General features: G+C 44.3%; 2 protein-coding genes across 11 annotated transcripts in view; one reads left to right on the plus strand and one right to left on the minus strand.

The window, feature by feature from the left end:
• TSNAXIP1 (translin associated factor X interacting protein 1) overlaps positions 1-2,084 on the minus strand; it is a gene marked incomplete at both ends in the record, with an annotated part of 36,762 nt that extends 34,678 nt beyond the window's left edge. Inside the window, 2 exon segments of the mRNA XM_080638356.1 lie at positions 247-337; positions 2,056-2,084. Of these exon segments, the coding sequence (XP_080494482.1) occupies positions 247-337; positions 2,056-2,084 (120 nt within the window).
• Positions 2,085-2,597: 513 nt separating this feature from the next.
• Positions 2,598-27,586, plus strand: part of RANBP10 (RAN binding protein 10) — a 75,199-nt gene continuing 50,210 nt past the window's right edge. For 2 of the 10 annotated variants that reach the window (XM_080636577.1, XM_080636575.1), the window contains exons 1-3: positions 2,598-2,845; positions 3,749-3,860; positions 18,781-18,833. In XM_080636577.1, the coding sequence (XP_080492703.1) occupies positions 2,641-2,845; positions 3,749-3,860; positions 18,781-18,833 (370 nt within the window). In that variant the 5' untranslated portion in view covers positions 2,598-2,640. Of the gene's footprint in view, positions 2,937-3,279; positions 3,410-3,748; positions 3,861-11,296; positions 11,317-14,472; positions 14,896-18,780; positions 18,834-23,864; positions 23,945-27,586 lie in introns of those variants that run through there. The other 8 variants (XM_080636583.1, XM_080636584.1, XM_080636582.1 and 5 more) reach the window with 7 other exon arrangements.

Below are 27,586 nucleotides of genomic sequence, written 5' to 3' on the forward strand. Positions count from 1 at the left end.
ACGTGCAGTAGTTAATTCACAAAGATGACATCTGACTGAAATTCAAGAGTTAGCTGGCATGTAAAGATTTTATACGTATATATGTGTGTGTGTATATATATATATGTATATAAATAAGAAAGATTTAAGTGATTAGAATCTGCTCAGCTTCCTAATAGTTTGTGATCGTTCATGAGCTTCCAGCAAGATTTAAAGGTGCCCAAGTGAGCTAAAGCCTGGATGTTTCACTGGAATTCTTCAACTCACTGGGTCCTTCTGTTCCTCAGACAGGAAGTATATCAGACTGTTGGTGCATGTCTGGCAATATGGAGTCTCTGAGGAAGATTCAGGAGCAGTCCTGTGAAAGAAACTTTTCAAAATATAGAAAGAATATGTGAAAGAAGTCCTGCAAGAACAACTTTTCAAAATACACAAATTAACTAAAAATACAGTGGTGATTGAGTGCCTGGCTCACATATACCTAAGGTAAGCAGCCAATTATCAAGCGCCTAATGGATGAAAATATCCAACAGCATAATGTACCGGGTGGGACTGCTGGAAAGATCTGTAGTACAACTGAATTTCGGGGTTTGCCATCTGGTGACCGGCACACCAGTTGGTACTGTCCTCACTGTCCCAGTGAGAACATCCATGAATTGCATCTCTTCTGAAGAGGAGAGGTGCAAAACAGCACCAGAGAACCTGTCACCCGTGAGTCAAGAACCAGGATTTGGGATCCCAGAAGTGCTTGCAAAGCCAGTTTCCTGGGGTGGCAGTCATGCCATGGCACAGATGGCCTGACAGCCAGTAGGAACTACTGGACAAATACATCCACGAACTCTTTCCTAGACTAGAAACTGGCATGTATAGGTGAAAGGCTTTGAGAAGTAAACATACACTTGCATGAATATTGTAGGGAAAATGAGTGTGGCTGTGGTACAGAAAAGCAGCCCTGAGATTCCAGTGAATTTTCAGGTGCTGCACTGAACAAGATGACCACAGACTCAGCTTGATCTCTGAGCACTGGCTTCAGCTGCCAGCCTGGCTTCACCCTTAGGGGGAAGCAGCTGTTGTACCTTTAGCAGTTCTCACCCTCCAACCCACTTTCCAGGGAGGACGGCACAGGGTAAACTACTCTCACTTCCAGGAGCCCACCAAGGGCCAGCACAGCACTGGGCTGGGAGACTGCATCTGGTGGGCTGCTGGATCTCCCGCTCTCATGTACAAAATTGCAGCCTCAAGCTGCAGCTCTCCAAAATGTGATAACAGTGCAGCCACAGCTGGGTGGGGAGGTCCTGTTTTTCCTCCACTACTATGGGCTCCTGGTGCCTACATAGTGTAAGCTCTACTGTATGCTGGACAACTCTCTGAGCTGTTTCAGTTTGCTAATAAAAGGGAAGACCTGAAGGTCCCCAGTTTAGGCTGCCTAAAAACCTAAGGCACAAGATCCCTTACGCAATTCTGCAGCTGGCAGTGAGGGTGGAGGCAGAAACTCCAAACACTGGGTCAGCTTGCCCAAGGAACTCCACCTTTGGGCGAGATTCCCTCAGACACTGTGAGTTGATCTAGCAGCTCAGTGCTTTTGAAATGACAGAGCACTTCCTCCTCCCAGCCATATCCTCCCGCTGTTTACCTTGTAGTGCTGCCACGGTTTATCAGACCTCTTTATAAGCTGCTTTCAGTCATCACCTCAGTGGAACGCTAACCCAGTATAATCGCTGAAACTTGCTTAGTGGTCAGCACAACGACACAGAGAAGATTGTACCCGGCACAACTTTCACGGCACAGTTACACCTGCACGAAGAGCCGTGGAAGCTTGTGCTGTGCGGTTGGCTACAGGGAGCACAGAAAAGCAGCAGCAACTGGAAGCCATGCCTGGCAACATTTACCGGGGCGCAGAGCCGGGGCTGCACCACAGCACCGTAGGAAGGAACAGAACGGCTCCGCTCGGCTCTCCCTGTGGCGCCCAGGCCCCGTTCCTCTCTTCTTTCGTTCCTCCCTTTCTTCTTTCCTCCTTCCTTTCCTTTCCTCTCTCTCCCTCCTTTTCTCCCTCTCTCCTTCAGGCCCAGCCAGAACCTGCCCTGCGGAGAGCGGCCCGCCGTCATGGCTGCGCATCTGCTGTTTACACGCGTCCCCATGGAGACGACTCCCCTGCCAGGACCCCGTTGCACCGTCATAGCTTCTCAGGCAACGCCTGACGCTCTGGTGCTGTTCGCCAGCGGCAGCAGCACGGGCACGGCCCAGCACCGCTCTATCAGGAGGCGGGCTCTGCAGAACGGCCGGCCCCGGAGCGAGGCCGCCGGCACGGCGCTGCGGGCTCTGCTGCAGGTGCGGTCCGCACCGGCCCTTGCACGCAGGCGGCGTGAAGAAACCCCTCAGCACCGCACTGCCTCGGAGCACGATGGGAGCAGAAGTCGCGCACCCAGAGGCGCTCTCCGGGCCGTTTTCCTGCGTGAAGCGCACCGATAAGGGCGGGGTTTCACGCGCCTAGCCTTTCGGGAGCTGTAGTCCCAGAGAGTAAGAGAGGTGCGCAGGCGGGGACGGAGCAGACTCCGCTTCCCATCGGGCAGCGCGGCGCCATTGTGGCTGCGCTCACAGCTCATTGGCCGGCGGCCGGAGCTGGGCCTCGCTCCCCGCCCAGTGACACAAAGCAAATCCAAGATGGCTGAGGCGGTGGTGGGTGTCTCTCACGGAGGGGATGCGGCTCTGCCGTGTCCGCCCGAAGAACAGGAGCTGACCCGGCGCCTCCACAGGCTTTACCCCGCCGTCAACCTGGAGGAGACTCCGCTGCCGCGGTCCTGGAGCCCCAAGGACAAGTACAACTACATCGGCCTCTCGCAGGGCAATCTGCGCGTCCACTACAAAGGTGCTGGGCTGGGGCGGCGGCGCCGGTTTCGGCTTCGGCCTGTGCCTGGAGCAGGGCGGACCCACGCAGCCCTTGCCCGGCCGGCACCCAGGTCTGCGCTGGGACCGCAGCGGGTCTGGTAGCCCGGGGGAAGGGGCGACTTGGCTAAGGGAGTAGCGTGGGGAACAGGGTATGCCAAGCTCCGGCCGCGGAGCGGGCTGCTGGCCCGGGGTGCCGTGTGTTTCCCTGGGCTCGGACAGTGAAAGCGTTCGGGAGCCGAGGCTTCTTACCCTGGGGGAGTGTGCTGCCTTCTAGAACGCTTCTCAATTTCACCAACCCGGGCCCGAGCGCCTCAGTGTAGACAGATCATGTGTTTACTCCGTCATCTTGCCTAAAGCCTGGTCAAGGAGCCGCACGGCATCGACGTGCAGGGAAGCTGGGGCTTTGGCTCCGTGAGTTTACAAAAAAGGGATGCCTGCGGACTTGTAGGACTAGGGGAATCACACTGGTGTTTTCCTTCCTTGCCAGTGGAGGCTGTTCTCCCTACCCACCCAGCAGAGAGCTGATTATTCCTTTTCCTGCCTGGTTAGTAAACAGTAATGTCATTCCCTTCTTGTGTAATAATTTTTGTCTTCTGTTGGTGTACACTGGTCTTCAAATTCTGTATGTGGGGAGAGAGGTGCTACTGTGAGTCTTTCTCAGTTACTTCACAGTGTAAACAAAGGAAAAAATACAGTGTTCATACTGAGGGAATTGTTCGCGGTGGCAGCACAGGGTTGTATATTGCAGTTCTCTGAAAAGAGGGCTTCAAATTGTTGGATGTATGTAGAAACAGGTCACTGCCATGTTCTGGTGGTGGTGTTTCAGACCAAAATGTGGCAGGCTTCAGCTCCCATCGGGACTTACATTTATGTTCTTTCCTAGGTCATGGTAAGAATCACAAAGATGCTGCCTCAGTCAGGGCTACACACCCTATACCTGCAGCCTGTGGCATTTATTATTTTGAAGTGAAGATCATCAGTAAAGGTAGAGATGGGTAAGTGCTTCATTCCAGTTCAGTAGTTGGTGATGTGGATTTAACAGTTCTGCTGCACTCTGACCTCCTTTCTGGAAGGGCTGGAGGTCCTGTGCTTGTAGGGTGGAACAGGCAGGTATATCACAGGGGGGCTGGATTCTTTTGGCTAATAGATGTAAAGTGGTAGAATGTGCTGGAGGCAGAGGCGCTTACACAGCTGCTTTTCTGTGTTGTTTGATATGTGCAGTTTTAAAAATTTAGGAAACCTTGGGTCTCTGGTGCAGTTTGAATTGATACTGTTTTTCCTCTTGCTAGCTAGATCTGGTCACTTGGATTTCTGGAATTATGCTTCAGAAGTTGAATGAAATAGGGAGGAACTTTGACCTTAATTTTGGACTGTTAGAGAGATTTTGGTGGGGTCAAGAGTACTCATCGCAGTGCTTGAGCTCTGGAAGGAGAACTTCTAAGACTGTTTTTTATAAACCCTATATGCATGTGAAAGGAAGATATTCAAAGAAGGGAAATGGGGTGATTGTAAATATAAGCTGGAATCTGTGCTAATTCTGTCATCTCTGATCTAGGACCTGAATTTGACCTCAAGCCAAAGGGCCTTAGCTCAGGATAGATTGTATCACAGAGCAGCATGACAGATGACAATGTGGAAGCTTGGAGGACTGTGCTGGAACGAGGATGCTAAATCTGAGAACATTTTTCCTGCCCCAGTCCTGCTTTTTGTGGTACAATTTAATATTGTAGACTGTTGTTGAGGCTGCGTTTGCCCTGTCAGTGTCTACTGCTTGATCATGAGCAAGTGGAAGAATTGCCACAGCAGCAGATCCTCTTGAGAACATTAGAAGCAGCCATCCCCTGCAAGGTGGCACCTCAGGGAGCTGAGCTGGCAGTGGGGTTTGGATCACATCCAGTCTTGTGGTCACTCTGTTGGGCAGTATTTTGATCCAATATGTAACTGAATGAGGATGTATATAGAGTTCCTTTAAAGCAACATTAAGGAAGTTGGGAAAGCAATAAAGGGGCATTTCTGACACGGGCAGAGTTTCTACCGTTACTGCAGATCGAATTTTTAATCATTATAAAGGTATCAGCCTGGTATGTGTTTGGCATTTTTTGTTGCTAAAGGATGAACATCACAGACCTACCTATCCTGGAAAGGGAAAGCCCCATAGGAGAAGATATGAAGTGCAATTAATTAATCCAGTCTCTCAAGAATAACATTTGAACTCTAGCTGGTTTAGGGGTCTGTCCTGGGTTCATCTGTAGCAGTTATTTTTCTCCTTCTTAGTAGCTGGTGCAGTGCTCTGTTTCAGCTTTAGTCTGGGAACAATGCTGATAACAAACGGATGTTTTAGTTGTTACTCAGAAATGTTTACTGTGATCAAGGACTTTTCAGTCTCTCACACTCTGCCAGTGAGGAGGGGTTGGGGGAGCTGCTTGGGTTGGCCTGGGTATCTGTTGGTGGGGTTGAGCAATTGTATTGTGCATCACTGCTGCTTGTTATGGGGTTTTTTTTCCCCTCTTCCATTTTTACTTTTATATTCTCTCCCCTTGTTATTTCTCTTACCATGATTATTATTAGTGGTAGTAGTAGTAGTTTTCTATTGTTCTTTAGTTATTGAGTTGTTCTTATCTCAACCTGTGGGGTTTACATTCTTGTGATTCTCCTCCCCATCCCAATGGAGGAGGAAGTGGCCGGGGAAGAGCAGGGAGTGAGTGAGCAGCTGTATGGTTCTGAGTTGCTGGCTAGGCTTAAACTATGACAGGGTTGTAGGGAAAGACAGCAAACATCCTTACTAAAAACTGAATTAAGGTCATGAGTTCTTACTGTTGAAATGTTTTGTTGTTGAATTGAGAAGTGGTCTTATTTGTAAAGGAACTTGGAAAGGATCTTGGATTGTGCTGCGTTGGGTCTGTAATGATTATTAGGGTATCTGTGCAGAGGTGGATGCTGGACTGAATGCTGTACAGATGCAGGGAAAAGACCATCTGTATTCTTTCACTTCACTGACTTAGTGATTAACTGCTTGTCTGTTTCGAAACCCTACACTTGATTAGTTTGTGATTGCTGAAATTGAAATAATTGACAGGGACAATTTTACTAAGAAACTGCAGTATGACAGGTCACTGACCTAGAATCATTCTAGATCAGTCTTACAGAGGGATAATGGAATTTTCTACTTGTTTCCCTATATCCTAGTTGACTATATTATTAGTCCATTGTTGGTTTTGCTGTATTCTGTAGTTACAGTTACTTTCCCAGAATACTTTCAAAGATAGGGAGCTGTGTGTACTAACACTACAGCAATATGAACGTGAACTGTGATCTGAAGGCAGGCATTGGGAAGCCTTCGAGAGCTTGGCTCGTGTCTCAACCCTTCCTGTACTTTGTTTCTCTTTTGCTGATAGAGTGTACTCGAATTTCCAATCCCATTTTGGCACTGGGATTTGGAATTGTTGATTGATATTGTAGCTGCTTTCTGTCTGCCACTCAAGAAGCTGCTCTTAAGTGTCTCATCTTTAATAGTTTAAAGTGTGCTTGTTGGAGGCTTTGTGTGTTGTAATAGTGAACTTTCAGCAGAGACATCTCTTCTTAAGAAGCTCTCCAGTGTTTATTATGCCATGGTGGCTTCAGTTTAAAGGAATAAAAGTCCAGAAATCTAAAGCTGGGATTGGAGGAAATGAAGTTTTCAAGTGGCCCAGGTGGCAAAGCATGCCTGTGGGAACTCAACTGGAAGCCTGTTAGTAAGGGGAGAGGAGGAAGAGTCTTTCTGAGCTCCTTTCCAAAAGAGGTACTTCAGATGTGAAGTCTCTGTTCCATAGCTTGTTATTTTGTTTCTGCTGTAGAAAGTAGTGAGGTGTATTCACTGTGTTCCTCTTGCTGGAGTTTGTGACAGCTTTTCACAGGTTTAAAACGTGAGTGATTGGGGTTTGAAACAAGATCTCAAAAAATTCATAGGTGCAGTGGATTTCAGGAAGTGTGCTTTGAGGAGTTCTGGTTGAATTTGCTCAAAGCTGTCCTCTTTCTGTGCTAATAATTGTTAGTGTAGCACTCTGTGCTCTGTTTGGATGCTGACAGCTTATTCTGTTAATAAACAACTGAAACTAAGGCTGCAGGTAAGAGATGGGATAGAAGCTCCCAGTGGCTTTTACTGGAGATGTGGGAATCCTGAAGCTGGCATGATGGGTTTTCGCGGCCTGACAAGAGATGTTAGAATCATAGAACCTGGAATCACTTAGGTTGGAAAAGACCTTTAAGATCATCACGTCCAACCTTTACTCTAGCACTGCCAAGGCCACCACTAAACCATGTCACTAAGGGCCTCCTCTGCATGGTTTGTGAACACCTTGGATGGTGACTCCACCACTGCCCTGGGCAGCCTGTTCCAATGCCTCACCACCTTTTGGAGAAGAAACTGTTCCTATTATCCAGTCTAAACCTCCCTGATGCAGCTTGAGGTTGTTTCTTCTTTCCTGTCGCTTGTTCCTTGGGAGAAGAAACTAGCCACGTGCTGGCTCCATCCTCCTTTCAGGCAGTTGTAGAGAGCAATAAGGTCCCCCCTGAGCCTTCTCTTCTCCAGACTAAACCCCCCCCCAGTTCCCTGAGCCGTTCCTTGTCAGACTTGTTTTCCAGGCTCTTCCCCAGCTCTGTTGCCCTTCTCTGGACCCGCTCCAGCACCTCAATGTCTCTCTTGTAGTGAGGGGCCCAGAACTGAATACAGGATTCGAGGTGCAGCCTCATCAGTGCCCAGTACAGGGGGATGATCCCTGCCCTGGCCCTGCTGATAGCACTGGTGCTGATACAGGCCAGGATGCTGTTGGCTTTCTTGGCTGCCTGGGCACAAGTTGGCTTATGTTCAGCCCTGTCATTCAGCAACCCCCAGGGCCTTTTCCATGAGCAGCTTTCCAGCCACTCTTCCCCAAGCTTGGAGCATTGCATGGGGTGGTTGTGGCTCAAGTGCAGGACCTGCCACTTTGCCTTGTTGAAACTCATACCCTTGGCCACAGCCTATTGATCCAGCTTGTCTAAATCCCTCTGCAGAGCCTTCCTATCCTCCAGCAGATCAATATTCCCACCCAACTTGGTGGTGTCCACTAATTTACTGAGAGTGCACTCAATTTCCTCATCCAGATCATCAGTGAAGATATTAAACAACAGTGGTCTTAACACTGAATGGGGAATTTTCCTTGTGAATATGGTTAAGCACCAAAACAGGATGCCTAGAGAAGCTGTGGCATCTCCATCCTCAAATGTGCCTGGTCAAAGCCCCAGACTGCCTGACATCTTTCATAGTTAGTTATGCTTTGGGCAGAAGGATAAAGAAGGAAGCATAGAACTGTAGAACAGTTTGGGTTGAAAAGGACCTTCAAAGCTCATCTATTCCAGCCCCTTGCAATGAGGAGGGACATCTTCAACTAGACTAGGTTGCTTAGAGCCCCACCCAGCCTAGCCTTAAGTATCTCCAGGGATGGGGCATCCATCATCTCTCTGGGCATCCTGGGCCACGATTTTGCCACCCTCATTGTAAAGAATTTCTTCCTCACATCGAGCCTGAATCCCCCCTCTTTTAGTTTAAAATCATCACCCCTTATCTTATCACAACAGGCCATGTTAAAAGGTCTCTCTTCATCTCTATTATAGGCCCCTTTTAAGAACTGAAAGGCCACAATAAGGTTTCCCCAGAGTCTTCTCTTCCACAAGCTGAACAACCCCAACTCAGCCGTTCTTCATAGCAGAGGTGCTCCATCCGCGTGATCATTTTGTGGCCCTTCTATGGAACCTCTCCAACAGGTCTGTGTCTTTCTTGTACTGAGGACTCCAGAGCTGGACACAGTACTCCAGGTGGGGTCTCACCAGAGCGAAGTAGAGGGGAAGAATCGCTTCCCTTGACCTGCTGGCTACGCTCCTCTGGATGTAGCCCAAGATACGATTGGCCTTCTGGGCTGCAGTCACACGTTGCCCACTCATGTCCAGGGCTACTCTCAATCCCTCCATTCTTCAGCCTGTATTGATACCATGCAGAACCCTGCTCTTAGCCCCTTCAACTTCCTGAGATTGAAGGTTGGAAAGTCTCTAGGTCCAGACCTCTCCCTGTTTTTGTGGATGGCTTGCTTCCAACATTCCTCGGGTGAGCACTCACGGAAATGTGCATGACTCTCTTGTTCATGAGCTGCCACAAATAACTCCTGCTTGTGTAAACGGTGGTGTTTATAAGTTCAACCTTAACTATATTTTAAACACTGGACTCATCCTCTCTCAAATACATGTTTGTGGTCACTTGATTTGTCAGCACATCTCTCAGCTTCTGTTTTCCCATGAGACGAGCTCTGCTTGGTAAACAGGAGCAGTGTAAGACTCATCAGGGTAGGGCAGTCAACCTACAACTTACAGGCTGTTATGAATCAGGAGTACAATTCGTCTTTATTGTCCTCTTCATGCTGAGACAGCGTGAATTGTCTCATGAGTGGCAGTGCTTGTTCCTGGCCACCATTTTGGTTTCTTGACCTGTTTAATCTCCCCCAGCCATGCGGTGGTTTGTGATGGATTGTGACTGGGGGATCATCCCGCTGGCCAACCCTGTGTACAGGTTCCTGATTCTGGCATTGCTTTCTGTGGGGAAGAGAAGACCCAGAAGGGCAGAAGAGGGAGGTTGGGAAGACATGGGCAACAAAATGAGTTGGTATACTTCTTCAGCACTGTTTCACAGTTGCTCTGGGATGTGCAGCCTGTTGCCCACAGATGCTGGTCGATGCTCCCTTAGGTGATGGCATTTTTCTAGGAGAGGAAGGAAAGAGTACTTTGAGATGAGTGGCCAGAGAGCTAATCTGGCTTGGTCCATACCATAGTTTATTTTAAATCTTCCTTTAGGTTTCATACAGAAGTGCACTGTATCCCAAACTTAAAAATAGCTTTGTTTCTCTCTGAAAGAGAAAAATAAAGGTCAGAGGTATTGGTTGTTTAGCAGTCTTTACATCAGTAGCAATTAATATGCCACTCTCTCTCTTGCTTGTTTCTCCTTGCCAACTTTGCACTTCTCTTCAGCATATGGTGAGTGTGATTGCTCTTTGGAAAGCCTTTCACTCATGTGCTTTGATGGTTTCCAGATACTGATAGAAGGCCTGTTTGCGAAGCGCTCTGCTTTAATAGCATGGTTGTCTGTATGCCCTCATCTGTGCTGTGGCCATCCTGTAATGTCAGATGTGTCTGGATATAGCTGAAGGGAAGGCTAAGGGATGTTCTGTGGGAACTGAGGATTTCCAGTGCTTGCCCATGGTGCGTGATACCTAATTGGTATCTGATAATCCTGTAAGTAATTGATTTCCTTCCTCTTTTTATTTTTTTTCCATCCTGGTTTCCAAGAGTGCAGAACCAGTGCAGAGAGGGGGTTGCTTTGTTTGGAAATGTGTCTGCTTACTTGAATTTATGTTTTTCCATAGACATTCATTTAGACAAACACATAAATCCCACAAGTAGATTCAGTAAACAGTTTTCACCTTGTTCCAATTTGCAAACAGTCTTGCCTGAGCAAGTCCTGCTTGCTCAGCTACTGATTGATGAGCTGTGGTGCTCTGAGGTGGAGAGTCATGCATTTTCTTTGGAGTTCTCATGTCAATTGATGGCATCCCATGCGAGGAGTTATTTTCTATCGATGTTCTGCTAAACTCCTGCACAAGGGAGTAACATTGAGAGCAGCTTTTTCAATGTAAAGCAGGTTGTGAGATTGGAATATCTGATTTTAAGCTGATAACTTTTTTATCACCTTTTTTTTTTTTAATCAATGAACTGGGAAGTGAAACTCGAGGCTTTGTAGCAGTATCATGGGCTCATGCATTGTAATGGTAGAATATCAACTTCTCATTAAAAGAATTTATGAAATAAGGAAACAAAATGGAAGTAGTGATACGTGACTTCCTCCTTGTGATGTGTGCATTTAGGTATGTCTGAAGTCTGAAAACTAGTTTTCAGGCTGTGATAATAACCTCTTTCTTTCTGTTAATTTTTTCATTTTTTCTGTGGGCTTTTTTTTTTCTTTCTTTTTTTTTAGTGTTTTGGTTTCTGGTTTTTTTTGGGTTTTTTTTCTTCATTTGTTTGTGGTGTTTTTTTTTTTTTTGTCCAGTTAGAGTTATGAGATTTGCAGAGTAAAGAAGAAAAATTTCAGAAATATGTGGTTTTGTTTTTGATTTTGTTTTCTGTCCTCTCCTCTTGCTTTTTCTGAATATCTGTTATAAAAAAGGTGGGAAAATGACAGAAGTCAACTATATCAAGATCAACTGAACATCTTTAGAATATGTTCTGGTGTCCTCAACATAAAAAGGGCATGGAACTGTTGGAACAAGTCCAGAGGAGGGCCACGAGGATGATCAGGGGACTGGAGCACCTCCCGTATGAAGACAGGCTGAGAAAGTTGGGGCTGTTCAGCCTGGAGAAGAGAAGGCTGCGTGGAGACCTCATAGCAGCCTTCTGGTATCTGAAGGGGGTCTACAAGGATGCTGGGGAGGGACTCTTCATCAGGGACTGTAGTGACAGGACAAGGGGTAGTGAGTTCAAACTTAAACAGGGGAAGTTTAGATTGGATATCAGGAAGAAATTCTTTACTGAGAGGGTGGTGAGGCACTGGAATGGGTTGCCCAGGGAAGCTGTGAATGCTCCATCCTTGGCGGTGTTCAAGGCCAGGTTGGATGAGGCCTTGGGTGGCATGGTTTAGTGTGGGGTGTCCCTGTCCGTGGCAGGGGGGTTGGAGCTGGATGATCTTAGGGTCCTTTCCAACCCTAGCTATTCTGTGATTTTACGATTCTATGATTCTATGTGTAAAACCAGTATGATTCAATTCTTCAGAATATGGTTGCAGTTAATAAATCATAAAATAATGGGAACTAATTATTTAAATATTCTAGCCTTATAGATCTAAGAAATTCTCTGTTTAATAATGAAATTGTACAAGTGGCATAACTTTTTTAGAAGGGAAACTTTTGTCCTTCAATTATGAAAGTCTGGGATGGTGAATTGCTAAAGAATTTATAATCTTAAAGGTTTTTTCCAACCTAAATGATTGTGATCTGTTGTGAAGCTTGATTCTCTTAAGCTCTGCCACTGGCACTGTAAAGCTGAATTGTGTTAGCTGTGCTCTATCTGCATTGTAAGTGGGGCCCCCAACACAAGAGGGATGTGGAGCTGTTGGAGCGAGTCCAGAGGAGGCCACAGAGATGCTGTGAGGGCTGGAGCAGCTCTGTTCTGGAGACAGGCTGAGAGAGCTGGGCTTGTTCAGCCTGGAGAACAGAAGGCTCCAGGGAGACCTTTCAGCAGATTCCAGTGCCTAAAGGGGCTACAAGAAAGCTGGAGAGGGGCTTTGGACAGGAACCTGTAGGGACTTGACATTGTAGGAACTACTTGACTTGTAGGAACCTGACAGAAGGGAGATTTAGATGAGATCTTGGGAAGAAGTTCTCCCCTATGAGGGTGGTGAGGCCCTGGCACAGATTGCCTAGAGAAGCTGTGGCTGCCCCATCCCTGGAAGTTTTCAAGACCAGCTTGGATGGGGCTTGGAGCAACGTGGTCTAGTGGAAGGTGTCCCTGCCCATGGCAGGGGTTTGGAACTGAATGAGCTTTAAAGTCCCTTCCACCCAAACCATTCTAGGATTCTATGAAGATTAAGTTCAAAGAAATAGAGCTTTTTGGTTCTCTCCCCCAGTTCCAAGTTCTTCAGCAGTAAACATCAGCATGCATGGTAGTCCAGCCCAGTGACCTTTAAACAGGACAGCATCACTTCTGACTCCTAAAAGAACTTGTGAGGTGGGTTCTGCATTGCAGAGATATAAACCACACAAATTTAAGTTGCATCTTTGAAAAAAATGCATACTATTTTTTTGATTCTGCCAGTATAAGGTTTTTCTTGGAAAAGAGATGGAAAGAGCCAAAGTGGTGACTGTCCTTTGAAATTTTAATTAACTCTTAATTTAATTCACTCTTACAGATACAAAAAGTCTGAGATACACTGACTCAGACAGGAAGCATTATATATTGTCACTGGGCAGAAATTACCCAAAAAGGTAGAAGGAAAGTTTTTTCACAGAAGTGGCAATATTTGACTGACCTAAATTGAAACACAGGGATGTCTCAAAGAGGCTGTTATAAGCGGTCATACAAGGAGAGGAGTACTGACCTCTGCATTAGGGAAATTCACCCATGTGAGAAGCAGTTCTTCAAGTCAAAAGTTGTTTCTGCAGAACAGTCTTGATACCCAGAGAGCCTGCCAAAAAGTTGGTGTAAAAGGAGTTTTTTGGCTAGTCTAAAGCTACTTTTGTGAGCAACCCACAAAAATCCTCATAAAACCAGCAGAAAATCTTCAGAACAAACCTTCCCTTTAACAGCAAGTAGCTAATGTTGGAATTCCAGTGCTTCGTCTATTTGCCTTTTCAAGTGCAGGAGTGAAGAACCTGTTGGGTAGAATAGAGAACTCAGCAACAGAACTGCAGGTATACCTGTACTTTTTATTCTCCAGTTTTAAGAATCCCAGAAGCAACAAGCATTTCCCATGAAACACCTGGAAAACTTAGCCTTTGGGAAGCATTGCTATATGCAAAATAAATGTGATGCAGAAGGAGAGAGAAAGCAATTAGTCCACGGTCCTAGCTGGACCCAGGCACTATCCTTTAAACAAAGGAGGTATTTCTTTACCCAAAAACCAACAAGACTTTCTCCAAGAAACATTAAAAGACTACTTATCTCAAATGCTAGTTCTGACAAGTAGCAGAGCAGATTTAAAAAGGCTCTGCCATGAAAACAAAGATATTACAGTTCCCCCTTATTTCATAACCTGCTGAAAGGTACCAGGTCAGGATGGTGAAACAATTTATGCTGCTCCTCTTCCAAGTGCCTTTTGCTGGAAGGCAGACAAAATTCACACATCCTCTGAAAGGTGGAGAGATGAAGGTGAAAAATACACTTTGGTTGCCTGTCTAATACTCGCAATCCTAGAACTCTTCTTTGCTGCTCTGGTAACACCGTGCCAGAGTAAAGCATGCTGTAAAGAAAGACAGCTGTGGATGCCGAGATACATCAAGGCCCCAACTTAAAAACATAGATTTTAAATAAGTTAATAGGTCATGACTTCCAACAAAGCAGTCATGCTCTACTCAGTCAGTGAACTAGCAACATCAACAACATGTGGTAGAAATTCCTGGGGTTAGAATTTTATTACGCAGCTCAGCCAAGACCAAGCAGCCCTGCTGAGCCATGAGTTAACCAGGAGATGTTCCTTTCTTCCAGAAGTGGGCCTGTGATTCAAAGGCTTACTGCATCCTGCATTTTTTTCCAATAACCACACCTGTCTGGTAGGAATCCTGTCCTCCCAGCTATCATGCACCCCACTCCTTCAACACCCACAGCTAAGTCTAAAATAATCATACTGAATTATGGAGTTAGAGACTAATAATACACTCCATAACACTGGTGGCATTTCAGACACTTCCACAGTCTCTTGTGCAAAGCTCTGAACTATCATTCTTGTCTGAGGTGGGCCCTGACTTCATGCCAGGTTTAAAGAGTGGTGAGAAAAGATAACCCATATCAATTTACCACCTGAAACCACATTGTTGCAGTTATGGTGGGGGAAGGGGCATGTTCTTTTAAGGGAGTGAAAAAATAAGTTGCATCTGTTAAAAAAAAATTATATATACCTGTGGTACATAAAATATTGGATTCCGACTGTCTCTGACTCCTAACAATATATGTTTTGGAACTACTACATAATGGAGTATAATGGATGTCTGAAGCGGAAGCAGTTCTGGTTTTACTTCTGGATGCTGTGCTGTTCTGTAGTGGTGCTTCAGAAATAGCACTGACAGAAGGAATCGGAGTTCCTCAAGCAGAGGTCAGTAAAAGAAATAATGCAAGGTTGAAAAGAAGGAAATAAAGGCAAGAAAATAAAATTCTTAAAAACTCTTTTAAAACAACTGCAAGTATCCTGAGGGATGGAGGAGATGCTGCTCAGCTGCCCTTGGAAAGGCAGAGAAGCTCTAAAAGCCAAAGAACATGGAAGAGAAGGTGAGTGAGCAGAACAAAATGAAGAGGCAGCAATGGGGTAACATAACACTTCTCAGTCTGTTTATGAGTACCTACTGGCAAAACTACAGAGGAAGAATAAAAAACTGGTTTTGCTGGACCAATGTATTAGATTCCCAGCTCCCTTCCACTTTTAGGATCAGGTTCAACTGGTATCTGTCAGCTGTAGGAAGGTCAGATCATCTCTTTTCTGAGTTACCTTCAGGAAAGGAAGAACACTGATGATGTAGATTAGCAATATATGTAGGAATGCTGAAAGACTCAAGATACAGATCAGAGATGAAGACTTGAGCATCATTTAAGAAAGAAAAGGCATAATACAAGCCTCACCAGGCTAAAATTGCCACTGGGATCTAGAAGAATAACCACCTTCTCTGCCTGCCACCCCAAGCAGTATTATATCTGACATGACCCCAAACCCTGCAAAATATTGTGATTGAAACCAACTGTACCTTAAACTGAAGTGTTCCACCAGTTTAGTTTTCAAACTTCAGATCTTTCACTCGTAACAGCTGACTTTGTTCTTTAAGTTCAACAAAGGCCGCATAAACCACGTCAGTGGCAACTGGTGTGTTCAGCCTGGGAACAGCATAAAGCATTACTGACATGAATTCTTTGATTATTTATTCTGGTGACACCCAACAGAATAGGTGAAACTTCTGTTTGGTTTGTCCTGGTGATAACAAACCTCACTTCCAAATGAACTACTGAAAATTGAATGAAGAGTTGCTGAAAAATTTTATCCTGCTTGTGTAGTTACCTATTTTATACATGGTGAGAGCTGAAGGATCTTGGCTGACCTTTCTTGCATGTAGCTGGCATGTTACATTGGGATAGCCCAGTTTGTCAGTGTTCATCCCAAGAACCTTTGAACTCTCAGAGCCCTCATCTTGTGGCAGGAAGATGCTGAGCTGTGTGAAGTTACGGGTCCAGGAACAGATTCTCCATATGATCACAGCTACAGGGTGGGTAGAGATGAAATTCAGAGTAGCCCTGCGAAGAAGGACTTGGGGCTGTTGGCCGATGAGAAAATGAACATGAGCCAGCAATGTGCGCTTGCAGCCCAGAAAGCCAACCATATCCTGCGCTGCATCAAGAGAGCATGACTAGCATCAGGTCAAGGGAGGTGATCCTGCCCCTCTACTCTGCTCTCGTGAGACCTCACTTGGAGTATTGTGTGCAGTTCTGGTGTCCTCAACATAAAAAGGACATGGAACTGTTGGAGCAAATCCAGAGGAGGGCCACTGGACTTGGAGGGGACTGGAGCACCTCCTGTATGAAGACAGGCTGAGAAAGTTGGGGCTGGAGAAGAGAAGCTGCGTGAAGACCTCATAGCAGCCTTCTGGTATCTGAAGGGGGCCTACAAGGATGCTGGGGAGGGACTCTTCATTAGGGACTGTAGTGATAGGACAAGGGGTAACGGGTTAAAACTTAAACAGGGGAAGTTTAGACTGGATATAAGGAAGAAGTTCTTTACTGTGAGGGTGGTGAGGCACTGGAATGGGTTGCCCAAGGAATGCTCCATCCCTGGTGGTGTTCAAGGCCAGGTTGGACAGAGGCTTGGGTGACATGGTTTAGCGTGAGGTGTCCCTGCCCATGGCAGGGGGTTGTAACTAGATGATCTTAGGGTCCTTTCCAAGCCTAACTATTCTATGATTGTATGATCATGTATCATGTCTGTCTGAAGACAGCCCTGATAGGCCAAGGGCCAGCTAAAGGGAAAAGGTGGACCACACAATGGTTGAAAGTTCAGTTATCAGGTGTATGGATAACTGGGTTTCTGAATCCAGGGACAACAAATGGCATCCTAAGTGGACTGGTAGACATAAACACGCAGCTCTTCTGATGTATCCAAGTATTGTGCCAGCTGCTGGAGTGTGAAGTGATAGTTGTGATGCCTTTGGAGCTGAAGGCATAGGGAAGAGCAGCAAAGGTTATCAGAGAATCCTAGCATGGTTTGGGTTGGAAGGGACCTTAAACCTCATACAGTTCCTGCCCCCTGCCATGGGTAGGGACACCTTCCACGAGACCATGTTGCTTCAAGCCCCATCCAGCTTGGCCTTGAACACTGCCAGGAATGGGGCAGCCACACTTTCTGTGATTCTGTATGTAAAACTTAGACTATTACATAGGAATTTGAAAACCAGAATATCTGCTGTAGCAGTTTCCAAAATGCTTTTCTCCAGCTTTACACACTACTGATACTAGCCCAGTACCAGAGAGGTGAGGAGGAACACTTCGGGTATTTTTACTGAGGAATTGGTGTGGGGAGGATCCTCTGGACACTGGGGCTCTTCTGAAACAGGGCATGTTTTCTAAGGAAGGGACTGACTTAATTTAAAGCCCTGAAAAGCTGGGGTTTGCATGATTAAAATCTGGAAGTTCATGCTACCAGGATGTGAAGTGCACAACAAAGACTAAATAGGCCATGTTTGCGACAATGTGTTTCCATTTATTAAAGAGATTGTAGGTAAAGATCTGGTAAGCTTTTAGATCTCTAAGGATTAACATTTCTGTGTAAACAAACAAAAAAATCAATTGCTACCATTTCTATGCTCTTTGATTGGGGTGTTGACAATGATTGAGTTGGAGAATTGAAGGGAACAGTTGCTGCAGGAGACTTAACCCACATAGCTTGAAGAAATTTAACTTTGGGTCAAATTGTGAAGTAAATTTTTAGTCATGAATAGTGTTTTGTGGAGCAGGTGGTTGAGGAAGCCACAAGAAGAAAACTGCTACTGTGAAAAAACAGGGGGTGCTGGCTGTAGCCTGTTGGATTTATACATTTACATGAACGAGAGCCCAACAGCAACCTAAAAATATGGAAACTTGTTAAAAACCAAGTGAGCCAGGAAGCTGTTTCTATGGTTCCAGGGGTTAAAAGATTTACAGACCATACAAATTAACAGAAATAGAACAAACAAAATGGGTATGTGCATAAATATTGCAGTGAGGAAGATGAGCCTTTGCGGCTTACTGTTTCGGTGGCTCGCTGTTCTGGTTTCCCCTGGCTTCTCAAAGAGAATACAGAACTGGAAGTGTAGCAAGAGTATTAAGAGGTATAGAGGAGCTTCTGGAAGAGGAACAACTGAGTAGACTGTGAGTAGTCAAACTTGAGACCACTAGGGAGTGCGTTATGAATGAGGACTGTCAAATCCTTGAGTAAAGTTAACAGAGAAACACTCTTCCCCTCTGTTCTAATTCTTAAAATACAAGTGTGAAGCAAAACTGGCTTGGACAGTAATTAAGTGGTGGAGCTGCAGGATGTTGTCTTCTCAAAGAGCTTGCAAAGGTTCAGAAAGCCATCAGATTAATGACGGAAATCTATTGGGGCGTGAAATACAGAAAGGACACTTTAGAAATGTGTAAATTATGTGTTGGACAATGAAAGAATGCTCTTGGAAAGTACAACTGTTTGCTCTGTCCTGTGCATCCACTGCCAGCTGTTCCCTAGGCAATACCTTAGGCTTGATAGACGTTTGTCCCCATATACTGTAGCTGCCCTTACGTATTTTTTACTCTCTTTTAACCACCTATATAAATGGGATTTTTTTAATGATATATGAAAAAAACCACCTCAACAACAAACCCCAAAACCTCCAGAAGTTTAGTTGCTGATTGCTTTCCAGTCTTCTTCCTGCACATGAAGAGCTAAAGAATAGCTGTAGTTGTATACTGGAAGGCTGTCAGTCACCAAAGCAGACTGATATTTTATCTTGGATTCAATAAAAGAGTGAAAAAGTAATGGAAAAGTGGTTCTTACCTTAAATGATTGTGTGTTGGGGTTTTTTTACTGCTCTGTTTCTGCTGCAAGAAATCAGGTGGCTTGGCAGTTCTGTGCTTGACTGATCCTTTGTTTTTTTGAAGGTACATGGGAATAGGACTTTCTGCTCAAGGGGTCAACTTGAACAGGCTTCCTGGTAAGTCACTGTTAAGGTTTGTTTTGGTTTACAGTCTGTGCTCAGTGTTCATTTGAAAATAAAGATTTTAATTTATATATATATATATTAGTGGATGTGTTTCTATTAGTAAAAATGCCATCACTATGAGTATGGGTCTGGAAGTTTTGAATTATTGAGTGCTACCCTAAAATGAGTTACTAGTATTGTTAATGTAGCCATGATGATTTTAGCAGATAATGGAAATTAATATTAAACTAAAGAGTGATGGGTAAGGTAATGAGTTTGCAGACAAGCAAGCTCTTCTTTGTGTCCTATCAAAATAATTTGACATTTCATGTGTGCATCCCACTTGACAAATTTACATGAAGGAACCTGAAAATGACAGAAAAATTGGCCTGTCATTGCCTTTCATCTTCTCTTTCCCTCTTCCCACTGAAAAAAACAAAAGAATGTGACAGAGGTGTATTTCCAGTTAATATTGTTGCTTCCCTTGTTTGAAATGTTTGTAGGTTATCCACTAAGTTGGTTAAGTAGCTTCTTTTTGAAAAGAAAGAATTGGTCATCTTTCTCTAGCAGTATCCGATTTATTAAGTAAACTTACAGTTTTTAGATTGGGATCAAGAGAGTGGCTTCTGCAGCAGGAATTGTTTCAGCTGGGTTGGAAACTAGAAGTGGTCTGTGTTTGGTAGAAGGTAAATGTTCTTCAAGTACCAGGATGAACAAAAGCTGGTCCCAGTGGTCATTTTTTTTGATTTTGGGTGTGATTTACTGCTGATGGAGTTGCTTTACAGCTGAAATGCCTTGTTACGCATCTTAGTATCTCCAAAGGAGAATGTTTTGTGAATGTCCTACCAAAAGGAAGAGCTTCCATAGGGTTTGCACTAAGACCCTTGTGAATTTATTTCTCAGTGAGGATTTTGCTTTCATCTTTTCTGGTAACTGACATATTCAGAGATTGGAACGTGCTTTGTTTTGTTGGTTTTTTTTTTTTTGTGGTTTTTTTTTTTTTTTTTTTTGTTTTGTTTTGTTTTGTTTTGTTTTGTTTTTTTCCCTTATAATTGAAAGTGTTGCAGCATTGGAGCAAAATCACTGACTATTCTCTTGGCAAAATACGTGATTCTGTAGCTCTGTGATAAATTTCTGAATGTATATTTCTATAGCTATGTCCCTGAAGTTCTGCTAAGACTGCAGGTGGAGTGTCAGCAAGAAGATGAAAAGAAGACTAAGCCAGCCAGGGTCCTTGGGGATTTCAGAAAATAGCCAAATTGCTGGTGCCCATTCTTTTAATTGTAAATCTGCTGCTGAACTTTGTGTTGGAGCAGCTTCCTTGTCTCATCACTGAAGAGAAGCATGGGGATCTTGGAATGCATAAGGGAGCATAAGGAACCTTTTGCATTGATAGAGAAGAAATTTGGAATTGTAGCCCAATTGAATTAGTTAATTACTTCAACTAAGATTTCACCAGTAAAACAAGAAGCATTGTCAAGTGTCAGTGCAGTATGGGGGCCATTGATAAACTGCAGCCACAGTTCCCAGTTGCAGGTAGACTTTTCTTTCCCAGGTACCGCTTTGGTTACATTTGATTGACCTCGAGAGTTGTCTTTTGGCCACTGTCAGAGGCAAGTCCTCAGTCCTTTTGCATCTTCCTTGCATCTGTTTTTCTCCAGCAATTTTGGAGCTCATGGAACCTCTGTCTTTGGTGGTATTTAGAACTCAGATGCATGTGGCCTTGACTAACCTGATCCAATTAGACCTCCTTCTGGCAGGGGTTGGACTAAGTGACTTATGGATGTCCCTTTCCTCCTTAATTATTCTACATTTATGTGATAGCTCAGGTTTTGGGGAGAATGCTTTCAGTGACACCCATGTTTTAAAGAATGTCCATTTTACTGTAGACTATATTTGTTAATAATTGTTACGAAAACTACAGCATATGCACATTGGCAGGAGAATTCAGGTCATGGGTCTGTATCCACTTGGAACTAGAAAGAAGAAAGGAGAAAGTCAGGACACTGACAGTTTTCTCAAGTAATACTTGGTTGCAGAAAGGTAGGGAATGTCTAGATCAGGATGATCTGGTGTACAGAAGGTATAGAAGTCTCAGTTTTCAGACTTCTTTCTCTGCACTCCTCTCCTGCCAGACCTCCTGACCCAAACAAGTTGTGCATGTAAGAGATGAAGCACAAGTCTCTTCCCAGAGTTATAGTGCTTGGCTGTGTGGAAGAGGAGTTACTTGGCCATTAACATAGCATTATCTGTTCAGGAAATGTCTTTCTGGCTTGTGCAGTGGAAAGATGGATGGGTTTGTCTTAGTAAACTTGGCCAGTAGACTGCTGGTTGGATTATGATTAACCTAAGATTCTCCTGGGATTATAACATACACATACGCACATATATAAAACACCACTGAATATTAATCTGAGATGGTGTATGTACTGAATGTCATCAGTGTGCTGTCCTGAAATTGAACAACCAACATAATTTCTTTTTTTTTTTCCCTATCTATAGACTGAAAATGAACCAAACCACTTCTGATAAATGGCTTTAGAACTCAAGAGCTACGTGAGCAGTATTTTGTGGCCAGTTTGAATCAAAGTGCATGTATAGTGTTATTTTCTAGAGTGCAGGTGGCAAACTTGGAACTCTTTTCTCTGTGTTAAGTAAAACGTAAAATGAACTTGAGACTTAGATAGTGCTTGTTTAGCAATAGCTGTACAAATTTGATCCTATGAACCTGTTGTTTGTTTGGTTGCATGTGGATTACGCTGCCAAGAGTGATTCAGTGGGCATAGTTAGGGCAATCTCCCATCATCTGTGTAAAATGAACTGTGTAACTGTATTGCAGCTCAGTAATTATATTCCTGGCTTTTGGAGAATGGGTCTGATTTATTTTGTTATATTGCTTAAGTAACTAAAGTGAGAGTGAGGCTTAACTGTTACCAGGTCCTTCACAGTACAGAGTGAGAGCTCATAAAGAAGTGACAGACTTTGAAGTCTTGACTTGGCTTTATGTCAAAGTGTAATTTTAACTTTTTGTGACCTGAAACCCTGCCAGGGTTGTCTCTTTAGATCCTTTCTAAGTCACTTCTGCGCTGACAGACCAACTTTGGCTCAGTGTGGTGACAGGGCAATATGTAACCCACTACAAGCAGTGGTTTAGGAGCCCAAAGCCTGGTATAGGAGCCAAAGCTGGTCCCTTTCTTGTTCTAACTTTAAGCGAGGATCCTCCGCACCCTATCAGCCCTAATTCAAAGAATGATCTTGCTGCTGGGTTCTGTCTTTTAGCTCCTCTCCCCCTGCCCCTGAGAACAAACGCTTTGTCCATATCCAATTCCAGGTCAGGGCATTTGTACTTTATGCCAAGTTTATTTTGGCTTCAGCCCAGCTCAGTGCCGGTGGGGATAGTGCTGAGGTTTCTCTGAAGAGTGGAAGTGTGGCTGAAGCAACTGTGCTGTGAGCAGGACTGCTTTTGAAACTAGAATGCCCTGTCCCTCTTCCATTCAAGGTTTTGTTGGGCTGTACTTTGAAAGTCGATCGGCTGGTCTGAAATTATTGTGTGGTTTTATTGAAGTGCCAACTTTTGTGACCCTGACATGTCTTGACATATGTTCACATTTTTACAAGACATCTACAACACTAACCAGTAAGCAGCCTGCTTTAAGCTAGTGGCTTTTACTAAAATGTCTGCTCACTTCTTGCCCCAAATACAACTTATTTTTCATGTGTGCCCAGCGTTTTTTTTTTTTTTTGTATTGGAGGATGAAATTACATGTTACAGCTGAACTGATATATCACTTACTGTCATCAAAACCTGACCATTCCTCCCTGCCACCTACAGCTTCACAGTCCCTCTTCTTCCCTTGTGCAAGCTGCTGGCTTTGACACTTGTCACCTCCTTCAGCAGGCCTTTGCTGGTTTTCTGCTGTTCTGCTGTGTTGGGGTTTTGGCAGGCTGGTTTCTTCAGAACTTACGGAGCAGAATTGTTACCTTTGCATCCTGAATATAATGTCCAAAACATCCTTTTATGATGGTGATGATGATGATGGTCATGGTTATTTAGCCCTCAATCCACTAAGTTTTTCTGAGCTCAGCTGAAAGTGGTTGTTTGCCACAGGTTTCACTACACTTTCATAAAATGGAACAGACGTGTTTCTGTCTTTACTATGGATGAGAAGTGCACACTGGAGGCAGTTCTCCCCTGCATCTGTTCGAGTTCTTCCTGGTGTTGGGAGAGAACATTACTTTTGTTACAGATCTTTGAGGGTAACCCAGAGGAACATACAGCAAGGCAGAGAAGAAAGGAAGGATGCTCCTCTAGCATCAAGGCCTTAGTTCAGCCTGTAATGTTGTGAAACCATACCCTTAGGCATACCCTGCTTCAGTTTAAGAAACAGCATAGGTAGGATCTGACCAATCTCTTTTACAGATTTTAAACACCCTCTGGTTAATAACTGACTTACCCTGCTGTCCAATATTGCACATGTTAAGGGGAGTGTCAGCTGCCACTCGCTATCCTTTTGTTTTATGAAACTTTGATTATTTTTTCACCTTACTTTTCAAGTGAAAGGGTACTGCTTGGCTTAGTTACTCTCTGCCTGCTTCAAACTCTATATCAAAGAGCAAGCTTTCAAAATCAATAAACTTTTATAGTCTTGAATTAGAGTGCAAAATAACCAGCAAAAATCATTGTACAGAGACCTGCTCTGTGTCGGGGATTGGCTTCAGGGACTATGATGCATTAAGCGAGGTCAGGCAAATCACAAACAGTTTGCCCAGCTGTCCTGTGTCCCTGTTCAGCAAAGGGTCCTTGTGAGTAATCTATTCCTGTAGACATGTAGATAAAATGAAGGCAACCTCATCTAATTCTTAAGTTAACACTGTGATGAGGGGGAAGTTTGGCAGGAGACCTCCAGATGTTCCTTCTGACCTTCCTTCTAGTTTTGTCTGGGTTTTGTTTTGGTTTGGTTTGGTTTTTTTTCTCCCTGTAATTTTTCACAGAACCCAGATCGTTCTACTTCAAATATATCTAAAGAATTTAATTTCTGTGTATCAGTTTATGCTTTCTGTTGTCACTTTCTGTTACTCCAACGATAAATGAAGGACTTGTGCTAAAGGACTTAGTCCCAATGGTAAATATAATAATTATAGAAGATGAAACCTCATGAAATATTCTGATCTAAAGCTAATTCAATTATGCATCAGTCCTGCCTGAGAGGTGTGCATCTAAACGAGTCTTCCATTATCTTTCTAGCAACTTCTTTCAACACTGTCCTTGTGCTGGAAACTTTTCCTGATGAGTAAGCTGAATCTCCTATGTAGTCTTAAGTCTATTACTCTTCGATCATGTGGAGGTGAAGAATAATTAATTTCTTTCATCTTTATATACATGGAGACCTCTATCACTTCTTTTTGCTCTTCTCTCTGGTGAAACGTCCCTGGCTCTTCATGCACCTTATCCCTATTTGCCATGTTTTCTTGATTTGTGGCAATGTGTGTTGACCTCTTCTGAAATCTAACCATCACAAGCAGTGTCTTACTCCCTGTGGTAAAAGAAAACACTATAGTTCAGACAAGTCCAGGAAACAGAGCAAATCAAAGTTTTGCTTTTAGTTTAGATGTAATTTTAATGATGTAGCCTATCCTTCTTGAAACTTGTTAACAAATTAGGAGGGCAGATAGGTGATTCTGCCCCTCTGCTCTGCTGAGACACTCTCCCCGCCCCTCCCTCCACCCCCTGGAGTACTGCATCCAGCTTTGGAGACCTCAATACAGGAAAGACATGGACCTGTTGGAGAGGGTCCAGAGGACAGACACAAAAATGATCAGAGGGATGGAGCACCTCTGCTATGAGGAAAGGCTGAGAGAGTTGCGGTTGTTCAGCCTGCAGAAGTCCTGGGTTCAGCTGTAACAGTTATTTTTCTCCTTTCTAGTAGCTGGTGCAGTGCTGTGTTTTGGCTTTAGTCTGGGAACAGTGCTGATAACAAAACGATGTTTTAGTTGTTGCTCAGTAGTACTTACCCTGATCAAGGACTTTTCAGTCTCTCCTGCTCTGCCAGTGGGGAGGGGCACAGGAAGCCTGGAGGGAGCAGAAACAGGACAACTGACCCCAAAGTGATAATCCATACCACAGAGCATCATGCCTGGGAGATAAACTAGGGGGAGTCACCTGGAAGGCCCAGATTGCTGCTTGCATTGGGCTGGGTTTCAGTCAGCAGGTGCTGAGCAATTGTATGGGGCATCACTTGGGTTTATTGTTTGTTGTGGGGTTTTTTTTTCCCTTCTCTTTTTAGTTTTATATTCTCTCCCCTTGTTACTTCCCTTATCATTATTATTATTAGTAGTAGTAGTAGTAGTAGCAGTAGCAGTGTTATGTTATACTTTAGTTATTGAATTGTTCTTATCTGAGCCCGTGGGATTTACATTCTTTCAATTCTCTTTCCCATCCTGCTGGGAGCAGGAGGGAAAAGGAGGGGTTTGAGTGGCTGCATGGTTCTGAGTTACTGGCTGGGCTTAAACCACAAGAAGAGAAGACTCTGGGAAGACCTTATTGTGTCCTTTCAGTTCTTAAAAGAGGCCTGTAAGAAAGATCGGGAGATACTTTTTTGCAGATCCTGTTGCAACAGGAAGAGGGGAGAAGATTTTCAAGTAAAAGAGGGAAGATTCAGGCTGGATGTGAGGAAGAAATTCTTCACAATGAGGTTGGTAAAATTCTGGCCCAGGATGCCCAAAGAGATGGTGGGTGCCCCATCCCTGGAGACTTTCAGGGCCAGGCTGGATGAGGTTCTGAGTAGCCTGGTCTGAATGAAGATGTCCCTGCTCATTGCAGGGGGGTTGAACTGGATGACCTTTGGGGGTTCCTTCTAACCCAAACTATTCTATGATTTTATAAAAAAAAGGATCAGGAAGCAGCATGTGTGAAGGCTGGGCAAGTAGACCTCAGGTGATGGGCACGCTGTCTGTTGTGCTCTGTGCACATCAGGCTGAAGTGAAGCTACTCGTATGTGGTGCCTGTGGAGTATGTAGAGAACCTTGGAGCACCACAGAGAAACCCACATTCTGTTCCTCTCCTCTATTGTTATCCATAAGGAGGGTTTAATGCTATAAAGAAGCATGGAGACATTCAACTTACCTACTCCTCAACCTCCTGCTTTGTTCTTAATGTTGCTGTAGTTCTTCTTGGGGAACTTGAGGCCATTGAGGTTTCTAGTTAAACCACTTAAATTATTCAAGAATGGCTGAAGGAAGCCTTGTGATTTCTTAGGAGGGGCTTGAGTACTTGCTTGTACATGATCATTGCTTAGTCCTCTTTGCTTGCTTGTGTTCTTTGTATTTTCTTCTTGCACTTTGTTGTGTCCTCTCCAGGACTAAGCACCACAAAGACCTGTGAGTACTGTTTGATAGAGTTTTGGGATAGAAGTGATTCTTGAGTAACTTAAGGTGATACCAAAATGTATACTTGGTTCAAGATTTAATACTTTTTATGGCAATTTGGATCTGTTAATATTACTTCTGCTAGACTGGTAATGGCAAGACTGTCTCTGCACTGTCCTGCTGGAGTTATTCAATGAAAAGGTAGTATATAACCAAACTCCACATTTAAATCTTTCCCCTTACTAGCCAGGAGGAGATACAACTTGTAAGGAAATTATTTAATTTGTGCAGTAAGTATAACCCAAATTGAATAGTCCCGAAATCTTTGGTTTGGTGTCTGATTTGCATATAGATAACTGTAGTACCCATAAGGAATTTCATAAAGACACACATTACTTACTTAGTACCTGTGTAAATGGTAGAGTATGGCCATTAGTTTCTGTATTTCAGTTAAAGTAGGGCTGATACTGATTTTTAAAATAAATAATAAATAAAAGTGCCCTCCCCCAAAGCTGCTTCGGAATCGCTCCCAGGATGTAGATACACATGCAGTCCTACAGCTGGCTGTGCCAGTTCCTATCCACAAACTTGCTTATGCTTCTGGTACCCTCTAATTTATCCCAACAAACTAGTTTGTGGGGCTGCATTTGAAGTGGGTCATGTAATTGGGTTAATAATGGCGGGCAGGGGACGCTGGTTGGTCTTAGGGTTGTTATTAACTTGGATCTGTTTGTTGCCCAGTTCATCACACAGGTAGGGCAGGTTGAAGCAACTCCTCTGTAAAACTTTATTCTACAGAATCACAGAATCCCAAGGGTTGGAAGGGACCTCAAAAGATCATCTAGTCCAACCTCCCTGCAAGAGCAGGGTAACCTAGAGTACATCACACAGGAACTTGTCCAGCCAGGCCTTGAATATCTCCAACATAGGAGACTCCACAGCCCCCCTGGGCAACCTGTTCCAGTGCTCTGTCACTCTCACAGTAAAGAAGTTTTTCCTGATGTTCACATGGAACCTCTTATGCTCCAGTTTACACCCATTACCCCTTGTGCTATCACTGGACATCACTGAGAAAAGCCTAGCTCCATCATCCTGACACTTACCCTTTACATATTTGTAAACATTGATGAGGTCACCCCTCAGTCTCCTCTTCTCCAAGCTAAAGGGACCCAGCTCCCTCAGCCTCTCCTCATAAGGGAGATGTTTCACTCCCTTAATCATCTTTGTGGCTCTGCGCTGGACTCTTTCAAGCAATTCCCTGTCCTTGAAATGAGGGGCCCAGAACTGGACACAATATTCCAGATGCGGCCTCACCAAGGCAGAGTAGAGGGAGAGGAGAACCCCTCTTGACCTACTAACCACACCCTTTCTAATGCACCCTAGGATGCCATTGGCCACCT

The sequence above is a fragment of the Psittacula echo genome, assembly GCF_963264785.1.
Source record: "Psittacula echo genome assembly, chromosome: Z".
Classification (NCBI taxonomy): Eukaryota; Metazoa; Chordata; class Aves; order Psittaciformes; family Psittacidae; genus Psittacula; species Psittacula echo.